Below are 17,976 nucleotides of genomic sequence, written 5' to 3'. Positions count from 1 at the left end.
AGCCAATACAACTACTTAGTTGAGCAATATGCCGTGTTCAATGACTGTAGAGTGAGCACAAAGTGATTGGATGTTGGAGGAAACCAGCGACAACCCACCTTTTTCTTTGGCCACAGCTATGCACTGCTTAGCCTCACTGTACAGGGTCTGTAGTCTCACTTTGTTCATGCGTTGCATTTCTGAAACGAGAATTCCGTCATTGTGCTCCCCTTTGTGTAACGAAATGTAAAGACGTCCTTGGATTTGTGAGATACAAGCCGTATGAGGTGGTTACCCTTGAAGGAGCGAGGCTTACACATTTCAGGGTAGAAAAGTTTTTAGGCTGCGAACCATCTACAATTACACTACTATCCCAGCTACCCACTAGCTATTCTATCACCTATCGCGCGGAAGAAAATACATTGTCACGTGTACAAATTAGGCAACGAACAACAGAAATCATTCTGTAGCTAGTTGGACCTCCGCAAAGCACTGTCTTGCGTATGGCGAACTCCCTGCGGCATTGGCGCTTCTCGTCAGCAACGCCACCCTTTGCAGGCACTTGCTCTCGACGAATGCTGACGAGAAGTGAATGTTGGAGAATACTTTTATGAGGCAATTGCAGGTGACAGAGTGCTACGGCAGGAAAATTATATGTACGAAGTTTCCTTGATGCAAGTTCAGGCAGCGGAAGAACTGGAGGCTCGATGGAAGAACTGGAGGCTGCTGTAGCTATTTGCAGGCGTTCTTTTTCGCCCCTGACTACACACTCTAACGTAGACTGCTATCCGCCACCTTGGCCATGAAGCGTGAGAGATCCTGCTGGGTCATCCCAACGTTTCATGAAGCGACATTGCTGTTCCCTTTGCGTGGAAGCGTAGCCGTCTTGTCCCAATCTTAAAGCAAGAAAAATCTGCCCTTAAACTCGCCTCATATCGGCCTGTTATTCTCGCCAGATGTGTTGGTAAATTGATAGACAGGATGATCACCACGCGTCTCGAGTGGTTTCTTGAACATTACAATGTTTACGAAGACGCGATGACAGGATCTCGACGCCGCCGTTCGTCGGTCGACAACGTCATTGATTTTGCTTCTTCGATTCAACAGCAGAAATCGCCCAACGCCTCTCTGTAGCGCTATCTTTAGACGTGATGCGTGCTTAGGATAAAGTTTCTCGTGAAGCCATCGTTGGCGCGCTCGTTTCCGTTGAAAACGATGGCCGCCCTTTTCGGTGAATTTGGAGGTATCTGACCCGAATAACTTTCTGAATTCGCTGAGGATAGTGAAACTACCTACCACTACACCAGCTGTTGAGTTCTACAAGTTGACGTTTTGAGCCCAATTTTGTTCAACCTAGCTCAGATTAGGCTAGTGGAATCCCTGCCACAGTCGGTCAGCATATAAATCTACGCAGCTGACATATGCATCTGGGCTTCTGGAGTAACTGACCGCAGGTTGACGCTAGATTACAAAGAACTGCAAACCTCACGTCTGTTTATCTTAAGAGAGAGTATGCCTCGGTGCCATAACAGCAAAACGCGCATTAGACGTCTCCACGAGGAAATAGATGACAAGATACCGATGTATATTATTGGCCTGGCTATCTCGCACAAAAATACCCACCAATATTTAAGGAAAATTGTCGACCACGACTTTTTTGGAGCCCCCATGCAGTTTACCCAAGGGAGAGACTCCTCTCCACCACTCACAGATTATAACCATTGCTAGAAAAACATGGGGACCGCCCGATTTCTAGCGTTAACGCACTCCGGTGCTGCCAAGCACTCGGAAGGCAACTTTAAGAGTGTTTGAGAGGATTCAAGCTCAAGCGCTTACAGCCTGTCTTACAGCAGCCTGACCGCGACGCCCTTCAAGAGGAGGAGGAAATAACTTTATTGCGTGTCCTTCGCGTTGGTGGGGAGGGCCAAAGGCCCCGCCTAGGTGACGGCCAGGAGTTCGTGGGTCCTGGCGGTATCCTCGGCCCGCTGGACGGCCCATAGTTGATCTTCGAGGGCGGAGCTGAGCAGCGCAGCTTCGTACACTCTAAAAATTTTAACACCCTTAACGGTGTAAATGACTTGTCCCATGGGTAACACCTTTCTTGGGTGTATTGCTACACCCCAAGCAAAGCGGTGCAAATTAACACCCCACGAAGGAAAGGGTGTTAATATGAAGTCACGTTGCCTATGGGTGTAAAACAAACAACACCCTTTCTATATGGGCGTAACACAGACACCACCCTTTCAATATGGGTGTAGCATGGACAACACGTATCCTTCCAATAGGGTGTTATCCTTGCAAGTATTTTAGCGTTCACCACAGCCATGTAGTTAATGGGCAGACTAGCTGTTGTGAATGCTGCCTAGCCTTACATATGGTACTACCTTGTTCAGTACGAGCCAGAATCTGTGAGGCGTCGTCATATTGCGCTTCTGGTCCGTCATGTGGTAGCATATATAACGTTCGACCCTTTCAGGCAAAGAAATGTAAGTTTCATGATCGCAGCAATGCACACACCCTATGCTTTTCGTAATCTTCCTCTGCAGTGATAGTACACTGCCGGCAGGATGCAGAGCGCAATAACAACGCGCGCTGCACTAAGAACACAGGTTCTCCCGCACCTTGGTGCACCAGTACTTATCACTCCATGGAAACAGCAGATGTTACATGCATTTAAGAAATAATTAAAAACCTCCACTTTTCTTGGTCAAAAATTTTCGCAGCAACACCAGCTTGACCAGGAGGGAAAGACACCACAGCTCGTTCTGGTAGCTCATATTTAATGCAAAGGAGCGCAAGCAATGCATGGATTGGCGACGGTAACAAGTGCAGTACTACAGAAGCATACGTTTGCCTGTCAAGCAGTTTTTTGCCTTTTTAAACACACATTTTATACCTCTATTCATCAAAGTTGTCATTTATCTCCACGGGGTGCCTCTACTAGTACCTTCACATATATGGCTTAAAGGTAGCACTGAAAGCAAAAGAACAAAGTGAAACAAAGCGCTTCCACTTCGAACCATGTTTCAGCATTTACGAGCAAAACTGCATGTGTAGCTGTGCATGCTGTTCAATATATAAGTATGCACTATTTCCTGAAATTTATGTATGCTGCATATACTGCCAGTGACCTGCTTATACCTAATAATTTAGTTTATTTTTCACCATGCGCTTGCACTGAATATCCCACAGGCATTGTAAGTTAAGATACCAGAATAACAATCAGCTAGTCTAAGGTTACCTAATTGAACAAAATCATTGTACAATTTGTGATGAAATGTCAGAAAGTGTTTATTATTTCAATAAAGAGAAATGGTTACATAATAATGATTGCACATTTTAAAAGTAAAAAGGACGATAAGGAGTAAAACCATACCAATACAAAGACATAAGCACCAAATAATGGCACAGGCGTGTTCAATTAAATTTTAAGCAGAAAAGTTTTTTTTAAATAACTTCACTACGAACTATCAAATGTTTTCATTCGAAAATCACTGTCTTATTATAAAGTACAAAAATAACCGGTCACTTACGAAAGAACAAGTCTGAGTGTGTCTATGTGAACACAAGGATAGAAAGTTGGGTGAGTTGGTACAGTAACATGATCTTGGATTGTAGCGCGACGTGACACGGACGCAGACTAGAAGCAGACGGGGTGAGCGCTAACTCTCAACAAAATTTTTATTGAAACGAAGAACATATATGTATAACAGATTGCAAAAAACCGCAGCATAAGAACATGACAAGGTATGAAGACATCAGTTAAACATATCAGGAAGTAAGGAAGCCAAAAAAGGAAACAACAAAAAGACTACTTCAGATTAACACACGTATTGTGAAGATACTGAAATTCACTTTCTAACAGAGACAAAGATGCATGGCTAACGCAAGTCTCTCCTAATCTTTTAATGTGGAATGCCTCGATTATTTCCCATGTGGTTTGGCATTTGTGTCTTGAAATAATTTTTGTGTCTTCAAACAAAGGTTTACAACCGCAATTGAAACAATGTGACGCTAGATGTGAAGCATTAGGGTTGTAAAGTGAATGTTTCTGTTCTTTTAGTCTAATATATTAATGCACCTGCCGCTTTGAGAGGAATCTGATAAACTATACCAGTGTTACAAGGTCCAAAAAGGGACACATGTCTAACGCCGCAATCATCTTTTCTGTTTTGCCACCCGGTTCACGTTTCCTACTTATCGTAGCGCACATGATAGACAACTTGCGGGCCGAGACAACTTGATCCATGCCATATCTATTGGCCATATATATATATATATATATATATATATATATATATATATATATATATATATATATATATATATATATATATATATATATATATATATACATATAAATTTAGGCGAGAGCGCTCATCCTGTCTGCTTGTAGTCTGTGTCCGTTTCCGTTTCACTTCGCGCAACAATCCAAGAGCATATGTGAACAAAACATGGCTAGTAATAACTAGTGAGCACTGCACAAAAGTTGAACATGAAAGCTAGTAATAGTAAAGACATATACTTCACTCAGCTGAACTGTAAAATATTGCAAATATCACAAAGTCAGCATAAAAACTGGGCAGAACAGAGCACTGACTGTTCGTTATAGTTGCAATATGCACACCGAATCAAGACATAAGACGTCAAAACTAAACTGCCGGAAATGGTCATCTCTCCAAGAGACCACTGAGTAACAAAATGTACAGTTTTTATAATTCCATCTCAGATTACTGATCTAATGAAACTTGACACATGACCCCTGGTGTGTGACAAATGTCCTGTTCATTACATATGCATGATTACCAGCCTTGGTGAAAGAATAACTTGCACTAATGTTTTAAAGAAACACCGGTAAAAATGCTGCTTGTTCTGAACTTTCTGTTGTGACAGCACACTTGTGGGCAGTTGTGAAAGCAGTTGCCTATAGGGCTCAAACACCATGTTTTGGCTGCACAGGTGCTCTCTACCGAACACCTGGTTCAAGATAGCTTGCATCTCGGAGTGTGCAGCCACACTGGTGGCACAGCATTCGTTTTTCACCTTGACAGTTGATAAAGCTTCAGCAGCTGCAATCAGCTGCGACTGCTCGTAAAGGTGCCATAAGGACAGGCAGCAAACACAGATACCACGTAGCAAAACTTTCAGAGTGCATTGTGTGAGTCGAGGTGTGTAATTTGTGCTTTAGTTCGGCAGCACTGCCACATTCACAACTATTCATTGCAGCTCCTAAATTTCAACCACATCAACAAAATAAATTAGGACACTTCCTTCAGTACGGTCGCAGATGCTCAGCTGCAGGCTTTCTAGAACCATGCATTATCTTGACAGTGCCAGTACAGCCCGTAGCACATCTTTCAAGCACTCCAGACAAGTACACCGATTACACTGTACACAGAGCATCTGGTGTCCATTTACCTATAGAGGCAAGGTAGCCCCTAGAACACATATTGTGACAGGCATACTGGGCACTTTGTCACCTGAACTGCAAGTGCCATTTGATACTTCAGTGCCTGTAATGTCCTTTACGTCTAAATGAATATTGAATACATAGTAGTAACATGAAGACGACAAAAAGAAGCCATCAGCCATCAACTGTGTGGCAAATCTGGATGCAAGCTATACTCTTATCAAATATACCTGTAGGCATTGCGACCAATGTTCTCCCAAGATGTATGAGGCATTAGTCATTGCAGAGCTGTAAGGACATGACAATTCTAGGATGATTATGTTCTTGAGGCTTTTTTTCCCACTTTCCATCTTTTCAAACGTGCATACTGTAGTCATGAAAACAGAAATGCTACAACTGGCGTGTGATAAGTTTTGCGTCTTATTTCCTAGCAGCTCATTGAAACGAGCCACGATGACAAATTCAAATGCTGCTACTTCATCACATTCAAAATTTTTAAACAATAACAAAACCAGCTAGGCATTAGAGTGAGCATCATTTAAATACATTACACTGGTTTAAAGTTGTTTCACCGCTTTGTGCCTGGTAAAAATGTTAGAAACATCAAAAATGTTAAGATTCTACGGCCAACCGTGAAAACTAAATAAAAAAATCATTAAGCTTTTTAAACGGGTTCAGAAGCTTTACAACTGGCCGTCTTGGTGATGGACACGCTGATAGATGAGCAGCCATTCCACTGAGACGAGAAGGTTGAGGGCTTCGCATGGAACTCTGCGAGACACTGCAGAGTAGTTCTTGGTCCGCACGAAGGAGGTTGCTTGCATACACGTCTGGGCCACCGTACTGAAAGCATGGTGTTACCGGAACGTTTTTCCCCTGCATTGCGGTAAAAGTGCATGGTTAAGTTTAGACGATATATAAAATGCAAAAAAAGTGGTGAGGCGTGCAGACAGGACACAGGAGTAGAGAAGTGAACACGAACGCGAAAAACACGAAAAATGTTATGAAAGTGTTTTATTACATAAAATTTTTGTACTATGTGTCATTTATAATGAGGGTTCATAACCGCAATATATTCCATATATAAGCAGGTAGAATTATCAGTTTGGTCAGTTTGTACAAGCTCGTTCGAGGCAAGAAATCGAGTTTCACAAAGACAACCTCAACATTCTTGATTGAAAAAGGAACACCTCCGATGACATGCAGTCCTGTGAGTGGGAATTGCACAGTTCAAGAAAAACATTAAACTGGCACACCGATCTTGAAAAAAGAATAAACAACTGCTACGGCAAAAAGCTAATTAATTGATAGGTTTTTGTAGCACAAGGGCATCTTTGGCCAAACAGCGCCAAGTCTATACTGCAAAAGATAAACTTAGCGCATCTTTACAAAGCAAATACAAAAATATGACCAATGCCTCTCTGCACTACAGTTGCTTTGCTCTAGCATGAAGTCATTTTAATGAATGCACACGTACATACACACGCTACACCCAAGTGTAACAGCTCCAGGATTAAAATTGGGTGGCAACGAAGTCGCAACCTTTCACGCTTGATCCCAAGCTTTACTAGTGACTGGAGGTAGTACCAATATCGCCAATGACGAGTCGCACTCTTTCTGCCCGATGTTATGCTGCTGTGACTGTCAAAGAAGAGTTACAGTCGGCAATGAGGGCAAGCTGCCCTCAAGAGCAGCTTTTATTTTTGTGTTATTTCTGACCAGAGACCAATGAAGTAATATATTTTTAGAATGAGAATGACACCGAAAAATTGAGTACGTAAAAAATTTGGAAAATTTGGTACATTTTTCCGGAATTAACTTGGGTGTTAAAGGGTAAAGCGGCAATCCAGAAACTAGAACTATACAATATCCACTCGATTAACCTGCACTTTCTGGACTAGTTCAGGAGGTGCTGCATTTCACTACTCGTTCCACCAGTTCAACATGGCTGCAACTGCACGTTGTGATTTGTTTTACTTAGTGCAGGCTTTGTACAGGGCGAGTTCACAGCATTCCCTGCACCTGGCCGAAAGGTAGTGCATGTTTACGCAGCAGGTGTGGTGCCGCTTCTGCACGAGCGAGGTGCAGAAATCGTCGAGTTTTATACAATATTTACTAGAGGGAACTCTGACCCTAGTGTCTACAGGAGATGAAACAAGAACGGTTGTACCAGCATGGGAATTATGGGAAGTACATGGAGTTGCCTAAACTTCGTCTGTTTGGCTTCAAACGGCTTTGGGACTTTGTAAACTAGTCATTTTCAACAACATACTGTGTAATAGATAAATAAACATTAAAATCTGTCTGACGACAGGATTCAAACACAGGAACTCTAGAATGGGTGATACGACGATGGTGATTCAATCTTGCGTGCGCAAAGGAGATAAGTGGAGAGCAAGCTAGTCTTGCGTCGCGCAATACATCGGGGGCAGTGGATGGAATGGGGGCGGCATCTAGGATTATGTGAATCTGTGACTGCGCACACCGTGACATTTCCTTAGATAGGTGCATGTATTGGAGACTTATACGTATATTTAAATACCTTGTTGTCAGATCTTGTGTATACATGCAGTGGACTTTGTTTCCAGTGACACTTTTTTGCCACTGATCAAGCTCTATCTTTGCATTTGTATATCCCATTGTATCTTCGCATTTCTATGTACGAGGGCGAGCCAAATGAAAGTGAGCCTACCAACCCCGCGCAATAATGTTTTGGTTCATTATCTGCGAGGCATGTGCGTAGAAGAGAGGGATGTCTTATTTACAAAATTGACACGCAGGTGTGAGGATAAAGGTTCTGATACATTCGGTGGAACATGGTTGCGTGACATATTGGAAACTCCATGAGTTGAACAGTGCGGTGCCATGAAGTTTTTGACTGCTGAATGTATTTCTTAAAAAGAAATTATTCGCCGTATGGCTGCCGTGTACGTTGAACATCGCATTTCATTGGCCACTGTGAAGCGTTGGAGCAAACGGTTCAAAGGAGGACGTGAAAGCTACAAAGACGATCCAAGACGGGACTAAAGCCATCGTGAAATCACCCTTAACAAAATTGCAAAATTTGATGAGGTGATGAGATAAGAACGGAGCATAAGCATCGATGAACTGGCCGAACGTCTGAACATATGTCATGATTCGGTTCACGCCATAATTGATTCATGAGCATCTCTGTCATCGGCTTTTGTGTGCGCAATGGATGCCCAAGATTTTGAACCACCGCCAGAAGACGGAGAAGTTGGGCGCTGCCATGACTGATCTGATCTGGTATCACAATGAGGGTGACGACTCCATGTCTGCAATTGCGATCGGGGACGAACCATGGTGCCACTACTACGAGCCTGAAACACGACGGCAAAGCTTACAGTGGAAACATTAGAATTCACCACGCCCAAACAAAGCAAAGGCCATAATAGCCACCGGAAAGGTGTTGACATTTTTTGTCGATCGTCAGGGACCGTTACGGATAGAATTTGCTGTCTTGAGAGACTATCAATTGTTTCCGATACTGTGAAACGCCGGAACTGGTGCGTGTTGCAATCAGGAAGAAACGATGTGGAAAAGCGGCGAATGGGGTCATCTTGTTCCACGACAACGCTGCTCCCCACGTCGCTGATGTGTTTATTACAAAACTGGCAAAGTTCAAGCGCGAAATGCTGCAACATCCGCCACACAGCCCAGACCTGTCGCCTTGCGACATCCACATTTTGGGGCAAACGAAAAAAAAACAGCTCAAGGGAACCACATTCGTGTCGTACGATGACGTGAAAGATTCAGTTGCAGACTTTTTAAAGCAGCATCCCGAGGAATTTTACGAGACCGGAATCACGCGACTCCTTAGTCAATGGGAAAAATGTCTAAATGCTCATTGAGACTACTTTGAATAAACTACCCCGTTTGTCATATAATCGCATTGGCTCACTTTCATTTGACGCGCCTTCGTGTATATTGCAGAACTCCTGCTTTTTATACGCGCTCTCTATTGCGACTAGAATTTCGGTGTAATTACTCCCGATACACGACCGGTGACAACTCCTCCTGCGTAATACATTGGAACGAATGCCAGCGTTATTGATATTTTGCACTGGCCGTTGCATACGTACATGATTGTAAACACGGTTCTTGACAGTTTCATTAGCATATTTGTCCTCAACTTGTTCATTTCATGGCCTTTACATTTTTCATATCAGCGGCATGCACTGCTTTGCTGGTTTCGAACTGATATAGTTCAAAAGTTCGTGTGATATTTTCTTTACTTAGAAACAGACAAAATACATGGAAGCATTGATATCAGTTATTTTGGACACAATTTTTGGCACGTACGAGTATATTCTTTTATGAAGAATGATATATCTTACTTGTTTGTACGGTGTGTAGCGTTCAAGAATTCGTTTTCAGCATCTTTGGTAATGGCAATGCAATTATTATCCATTTATTTGATCTCTCGACAAATTGTTTAAGGGGAATCTTCAGCTCGGGCCCCACTCCGACGGGGCCTATTCAAATATATGTAAAACGCAGAAACGCTTTCCGAGATAACCTTTGTATCGCTTTTAATGAAATTTGTTGCATTTGAGAGAGGAAGTTTAATTGTAGTGCCTGTTGGAAGCGGAATGTCGATTTAGGGCCTGAATTTTGTTGAAAATGTTTGGAAAAATTTGAGTGTTCGAAAACAATAGCAGCACGACGATTACAAACTAACAGCTCTGCATTAAGAACAGATATGGCGGTTCTATCAACGGCATCTAATATATCTGTCAAAGCGTACAAATTTGGTATGTCAATTTGTATCTTACATAATTCGTTACGTTGTGTACAAAGGTTCTGCAAAAGCCATGTTTCCACAATACAGAATTTTTTAGATTCATGCGTAACATATCAATTTTGTCCGCTGTAGATGTGCTATTAGATGAAATTCACAGAATAGTGATGTCGTTTTTGATTGTTGAGTTAAAGTATTAAACTTCATAGTTTCATTACCGGAAAATTTGCGATTTTGGACAATTTTTGATAAAACAGTGACGACCTGAATGAAAATGCGAAACTAGGAGTCACTAGAACCCCCCCCCCCCCCCCCCCCCCCCCCCCCCCCGTTTTCTCTTTAAATGCGACAAACGTCGTCTAATTTGGTGCAAGTGGTTGCCGAGAAAACGAATTCGCCTTCTACGTGTATTTAGATAGGAGCACCCGAGCTAAAGCGTCCTCTTACGAGGATGCCGAGCTGCAACGTAAGCCCCCCCCCCCCCCCCCCGCCCCCCCCCTAACGAAATTTCTGGCTACGCCACTGCTGGGTAGGTATGTAGTAACCGCTGCAGTGCCTTGTGGCCTTTGGGTTGGTGGGACCCAGGATGGTTTTGAGGATGTGCCATATTTTCGCCGTATCCAGAGTGCCACCGAAGGAGTCTTAGAATCTATAACAGTACACCGAGGCGAGTTTCATGGTAGTCTTCTGCTTACGCTGTGATTTGTCCTATACGTGTCATCAGTTTCCTTCTCTTTTGTGCTTCCCGGCAGCGGAGAGGCCCCGTTTGGCATCGCACAGGTGTAGTAACTGGGCATTCAGCTCTGGGGTCGGGTTGTTGCTGGCGACTTCCTTTGTGTGGTGTATGTCGACAGAGGTTGTCGCACCAGTCTTCCAGGTTCATGATCGTGTCTGCGTGCTGTTCTTGGGCTTCCCTGATGCGAGTTTTGCTGTGCCGATCTGCCTGCATAGGCGTCCAGTCTGTAGTGTTATATTTAATACGTAGTGCTCGTTGCCCAAGTTTTTGAGTGTGTTCCGCCATTCAGCTCGCGTTGGGGGCTGAAGAGGAGGTCGGGAGTGGAGTCGTTTGTTAGGCTGTTCCCTTCACTAGTTGGTATGTTTGGCACTGTGAGGAGTGTGAGGTGACAGCACAGCACAGCACAGTAGTTCTAGAGAAGTAGCAGAATTGCCTTGCTGACTGGTTGTCTCCGCAAGGCATCTCCCCTTCGTAGATGGGAACAACGCAGTAAGAAGAACCGTGAGACAGGAAACTATCACTTTATTGGGCGAACGTGAACCCACAAAACAAGTTCACTAGGACAGAAAGATAGTTCCAAGCACATGCGTCGATCATCCAAGAATAGATTTACAGCTAACGAGTGTCGCATATTCGCACGTGATTCATCGAAGATTCCAGCGTAATTGTTGGTGCTTGCATGCCTTTCAAAATGCAGAACTGTATACGCGTTGCGCGTGCAATTTAATTACAGAATGTTCGACTACAACGTGGAAAAAGTGTGTAATCGACGAAAAACATCGAGTATCTTGTGATAATGCAGTCGCGTCATGCACTGAGTGGTAACAACCTTTGTTACCTGCGAAACGCACTCATAAGAAGAATATATACAAGTATGCGTGTCAATATGCCTAAAAACAACCTCTCACATTTCCTATCATAGCTCGCACAGATGCGTTTGTCCCATCAGGCTAAAAAGATTCTACAGCTGTAATTAGAGAGCAGTGTGAGTGTTGACAGATGGCTTCCAAGCGGATAAAATACTGGCTTTTGAAGCTCTAAGCCACCACAATAAAGAAGCTAAAATTTTCGTAGTTGGAGGACACTAAACAATGATAGAGATAACTTTTTAGTTGAGAAGAAAACAGTACCTCATTTTTTAAATGCTTTCCAATGAGAGATGTTCCCTTCAATCGACATCGGACTATCGTAAAGCACAGGGTTCATTAGAGCTTGTGAACTACTACGCTGTCAAAACACCTACAAAGAAAAACTGGCAGAACAGGGAGTCAAGGATATTGTGAAGACATTTCAACCTTCTACTTACATAAAACAGACACTTGCAGCCCATAAGGATTTGTCTTGAAATAAGTTTGCTAACTCTGCGTTCGTGAAAAACAAATGCAGTTATGCAAAGAGAAAGCGCTGGCTAGGATCTGCCGTATACTTCTACATTGAAGCACTCCAAATACTTCTGGCGACGACGTCTTCTCATAATTTGGAGGAACCAGATGGCATCGTTCACATCGCTCATTTTACTAGGCCGCTTTAAACGTCATAAGAAGCCGGCCACTGCACACGACGCGTTTAGTTTCCTGCTGGATCCTCTGAAAGAATACCAGTGTTGCTTCCCCACACTGCTTCATTTTCACGTTGGTATGCAAAAGCCGCGGGCGATTTGGTTAACTTGCGCACTAGTCAGACTATTATGTCTGCACAACCCTATGCGTCACGAAGTGTGTATTAAGTTGATCATCGTTTCCGAATGCATCTCCACACAATTGGCAGGTAATATTCTGGTACAGCCGTCCATCAACGGCTTTCTCTGCGAGAGCAAATGCGCTCTGTGTACACTAATGCGGGGTTTCATCCATGTGACTCCGACGGTGACGATCGAGAGCCGAGTTGTTCTTGAAGGATGCAGTACATATTTCGTAAACGAAAGCTCTGTCCCCCCAACACAAGCTGTCATGATGTTTGAGGCTTTTTTTGGTTTTGAATGGTTTACCGCACTTCTGACAGACATGGTGTTTCTCGTCTGTGTGAGTGTTGTTGTGTTTACGGAGGTTCGACGAGTCCGCGAATGATTTACCACATGTTTTGCAAGTGTACGGTCTCTCGCCTGTATGTGTGCGTTTGTGGATATCTCGGTGGTAAGATTGCCGAAACGATTTTTCGCATATATCGCATTTGTAGGGCTTCTCGTTTGTGTGCGTGCGGTGATGTACGGCAAGATTGGCAGCCCGGCGGAACATTTTGCCGCACGTTGCGCATTTGTGATTTTTGCCTGTTGTATTCCGGGAGTGTTTCACTGAATTATAAACAGAATCACTTGCTTTGCAAGTGTAGGCTGAATCGCCCGCGTGTTCCTTGGCGTGCCCGTGTAAGGCATCCTGTCTGCTGGAAACAATGGAACATGCACCGGACAACTCTTGCTGTTCCCTCCCTCCTGTTCCAGTAGCATTCCTGTAAGTAATCGTAGAATGGGGCTCAAAATGGGCGACTGTTTTTACGTGACGATAAAAACACATTTGCCAATTGAGAGTTGGACAAACTAAATCGCGCATTCATAATAAGGCTATTTGCACAATCTGAGCTGGAACCTGCTACATTTATATTTAACGCTCGATTTGACCTCTAGGTTGGCAGAAATTGAACACTGGAGCTTTTGTTGTGTCTATTTCGTTAAAGTTTAAAACACAAACGATGGTCTGTGGAGTGGACAATAAAAAGTGTTGTTATATATATTACATTATGCAAAGCCTAAATGTAACCTGCGCAGACGAGTAGAACTATCTGAAAACGAAGGTTATGTAAGAAAGTTACATGCTCTAAAGATTAAAAACAGTCGTACTTCTTGGACAAGCTAAGGAGGAGCATTCAGGCAAAAGTACACAAATGTGCCCTCGGAAGTGCGAGGTTCGGCACTGAAACAGACCGCATTGCCTGAGCTAAAACACGTTTGCTTTTTATGCAAGCCCTTGTAAATAAGGAGGAGTAACTTAATTGAACATGCTTAAAAGGCGCACTGTAGTACTCGCGTTATCTCTGACAAATACGGGGGGGGGGGGGGAAGGAGAGAGAGCTGCTCCTCGTCAAACATATGTCAATACACAAATATCAAATACATATCGAATAGTATGAAGGGTGCTAGAGTTTTCAAGTGCAGTGAATGAAATCTGCTGCGGAAGAGTTCCTTTCTTTGAAGATCATATTCTGCAAATATACAGGGCAACGTTCATTGCAATGTTCGTCAATGTAACATAAAAAAAACTCCATTTCTTTCTATTCATTTTTTGGCCATGAGATCTCTTGTGCGTTAATTTCATGAAGTTTGCATACGTGCAGTTGGCATTGTTGGCGCGTGGTCATTCCTACCGTTTAAGCTAGAAATGTAAGAAAAAAAAAACGAACAGAATATGACACATGCACAAGTGCCTCGTTTATGCGTTCTTTCCTGTCTGCTGTTTTTTGAAGTTACTACCCTGTTTGTACTGGACGAAAATTGTTTGCTATGTTGCTGTTTATATCCTATTTATTCGTTTACCTGCATTTATTCTAAGAAAAATTAAGTTATAAGCATTTTACGTGCCAAAACCACTTTCTCATTATGAGGCACGCCTTAGTAGAGGACTCCCGAAATTTCGACCACCTGGAGTTCTGTGACGTGCACCTAAATCTAAGCACGCGGGTGTTTTCGCATTTCGCCCCCATCGAAATGCGGCTGCCGTGGCCGGGATTTGATCCCGCGACCTCGTGCTGAGCAGCACAACACCATAGCCACTGAGCAACCACGCTGGTTTATGTTAATTCTAGTCATTGTTCACGTGACTCATGGAAGGTTATGGTGTCATTGAACTGATGTGGTGTAACTTAGTATGTTTTTTTTCTAATCGTGCTCGCTCGGCCCATATTTAGACCAGATTACGTACTTAATTTTTACATCGTAAACATTTTTTAGGTAAGTAAGTAAATAAATAAACAAATGAATAATACATTTAGGAGTTGGAATAACTGGCTATGATAGCGGGATTCGCGTTTTCAGAGGACCCGGTCTAGGCTGAAGAAAAGACTTCTTCAGTGACTTACGTTTGAATTCAAAACAAGTTGATGGTATTTCATTGAAACAGTCAAACTCCAGCAACCGCATCAATCACAACTTTGATCTAGGTTGTCAAGATTGAAGAATTTTGAAATCGCAAAGTTACGAGAAAAAAAGAAAAGGTTTATTAAGTTAACTGCACCAGGTCACAACTTCCTGCACCCAAGGTCATAACTTCCCTTTTATATATTTCCAGTTTGCTGAAGTTTGCGTTTGCGAGGATTTCTAAAGGATCTGCTTATAAAATAGTATATTTCAGGGTGCTGCGTAATAGACCCATTTTGTGCAATTTTGATGTGGTATTAGGTGGTGTTTAGAGAATCGCGGCGTTGGCTTTATGGCCGGATTGTTTCAGAATTTCCGATACATGCAACGTAAATAAAAAATTCAATTCTTTGAAATATTACAATTTTTTTTTCGAATGCAGAAATTGGAATATTGGTGCAGTGGGTTGTTCAGCAGATTAATCTCTCATTTTCAATGTACTTAGGTCCTGAGCTGAAGACTCCTCTTACGCCAGCGCCATATTGTCTTAACTGCAGATGACATTTGGCATTTCAGGCAACAACGCTTTCATCCGTCGCACAAGTTCGTCTGTGGAAGTATAATTGAAGCACAGGCAGCGTTCCGTGTCGCCTCACTGAGTTCCTCCATCGAAAGGAATTCATACGAAACTTTGGCTCACCAAGCGTCGTTCCCAAAAACGCCCGATGGTCCCTGCATGCGCGCGTAGCTTGTACTGGTCACTGGGCTGCTGATGAAGACCGGAAGTGTGAAGCCAGTGCTTCTGGTTTCTGTGTGGCCGGTGTGCCCTGAAATAGAGGTGCCGATTTGCCATTGTGCGACAACAAGGACGGAGAATTCCGGGGTAAGAACGCACAGGAAGAAAGAAGAAACGCTGACAGCGCTGCGGCCGTCTCAAGTGATTCTCTAAATTCAAACAACAAAAGTGGGAAGCCACAACTTAATGTTGCGATAAAGACGCACATGTGTTTCGGGAGTTGTTCGTTGCTACATTCCTTCGTCTCTTCTGCACTGACCGGAGCTCGGTTGACCTTACAAGGGCTGATTATTTGTTCTCTCGCTTCTTGGCGCGCTTTGATAATGGTTGTTCTCTGTGATAAGCAACTCAGCAGCAGACGACGTTGCTGTCAGTCATACAGGAAAACGGTACATGCAAGTGCATGTACGGAACAATCGCTGCATAGTAGGTTGCTGCTGTTATTGAAAAATAAAATGAAGTAAACATTCCATATTTTACCTTTGAAATATTTAGTACGAGATCGGGCTTATAAAAATATCAGTTAACCACAAGAAGCGATGAATGGTTCACGAAAGAAATTTGTCGTTGGTTAGGATGAAACCTGCACATCTTCGCAAATTTTATGCGTGATCCACGTATCAGCGCTGAGACAGAAATTTGCGTTAGCAGAGCAAGGTCATTAAGGTTCGAGCGGACTCCAGCTGCCTTGGCTTTCAGCGGGTAAGGGCGGTTGGATTGGGGACTTGTGGGTGGACCTCGCACTCCATTGTCACAGTACATTGGATGAGGGAAAGAATGCTTAGCAATAAAATGACTTAACCGAAGCAAGAAAAGTTTGGATCAACCAAATAACGAAAAGGTGCATGAATGACATTTACTCAACCATACCTCAGACATCAGCGATGCTGTTTAACATTGGTGGCACGGTAAACGTCCTCTGGTGGTCAAAATAAATCCGGAGTCCCTCACTATGGTGTGTGTCATAATAATATCGTGGTTGTGACACCTAAAACCCCAGAATTCATTCATTTGTGCTGCCTCAATGTATTGTGTACGATAGCAAACGTTAGCTTCCTCTATCACCTTGACAGCAAGGTATAGTATGCCTGTGACCGAAAACCTTCCCGCACCTACCGCAGTCGGTGGATGTGCTATCAGCCAGGTGGTACAGCGTGTTCCATTGGTCAACACGGGTTGTCTCAGGAATTCTGCAACACAATACAGATATTCACATGAACACTGAGGCAATAGTGGCAGGACAAAGATAGTAGCGGAAGACAACGTATCGACTAGGGGACACAACAGACGAGGACAAGTTCCTGTGTGGAAACGTTTGCCTCCAAAATCCTTAAGGCACACAGGCATATTGCACTGAAACAATTGTGTGCGATTCATGATATCGGAATGAAAGAGGTGCCGTACCAATATAGACGCTGTATTCGCAGAAGGGCGAAGCTATTGCATCTGAAATATCATTTTAAAACAATAACGAAAGTGAGGTTAGTAGTATTTAGACAGTGTATATTCCAAGACAAGCTCACGTATTAACTAAATCAATGTTATACCACGTGCCCAATGACACGCATACCAGGTAATCTAATGACCTCTAACATGCCCGGACAAAAAGATGGCGTGATTAGGAGGGCCGGCGAAGGATACTGTAGGTGCTTGTCCCAATGTGGACGTTCCCTGATGCATCTACTCGTTACAAGCGATTTCTACCGCACAGGTCAAGACAGCAGGAATATGCCTGAATAGACAGCAGGCAGCCGCTTTTGTTCAAAGTGGACGGGAACCCTCTTTGCATAAGGTAAGGGAACTGCCGCAATGTGTACCGAGTGACGTTTGGAGCACGGAAGCCGAATAATATTCCGTGGCATGCAGCAAATAGCCTAGGATCTATCATTGGTCGTTCATCCCTCACCTGAAACTTGAGAGGCTATTCGGCCGAAGATCTCATACGCTTGGGAAACAGCACAGTTACGCTGGCTATTTAACGATTGTTAATGACGAACTCATGTACACCCATCTAGCTATCTCGGAAACTGAAGCCTCGTTTGTCAGCACTTCTCAACCCACCTGCCAAGGCTTGTTCTGCCGCCCTTCGGCAAGCTTATTCTTTATTCCAATAACAAGTATATGGACATTCCAGACGCAGTTATGCCGTCGGCGTCACCATCGCCGTGACGTTCTGTATAAATTCCAAGATCGATACTACGGTATCCGCTCCCACAACGCTGTATGT

At 43.4% G+C, this 17,976-nt stretch overlaps 1 protein-coding gene across 1 annotated transcript in view; it reads right to left on the bottom strand.

Moving 5' to 3' along the window:
- LOC139046769 (zinc finger protein 665-like) overlaps window positions 1-17,976 on the bottom strand; it is an 83,860-nt gene that overhangs the window by 19,568 nt on the left and 46,316 nt on the right. The window contains exons 6-9 of the mRNA XM_070526345.1: window positions 16,866-16,939; window positions 15,654-15,780; window positions 12,721-13,332; window positions 4,904-4,996 (exon numbers count right to left, since the gene is read on the bottom strand). Of these exons, the coding sequence (XP_070382446.1) occupies window positions 4,904-4,996; window positions 12,721-13,332; window positions 15,654-15,780; window positions 16,866-16,939 (906 nt within the window). The remainder of the gene's footprint in view (window positions 1-4,903; window positions 4,997-12,720; window positions 13,333-15,653; window positions 15,781-16,865; window positions 16,940-17,976) is intronic.

The sequence above is a fragment of the Dermacentor albipictus genome, chromosome 9 (assembly GCF_038994185.2).
Source record: "Dermacentor albipictus isolate Rhodes 1998 colony chromosome 9, USDA_Dalb.pri_finalv2, whole genome shotgun sequence".
NCBI lineage: Eukaryota > Metazoa > Arthropoda > Arachnida > Ixodida > Ixodidae > Dermacentor > Dermacentor albipictus.
The sequence above is the reverse complement of the archived record's forward strand: the minus strand, read 5'-3'. Positions and strand labels throughout refer to the sequence as shown.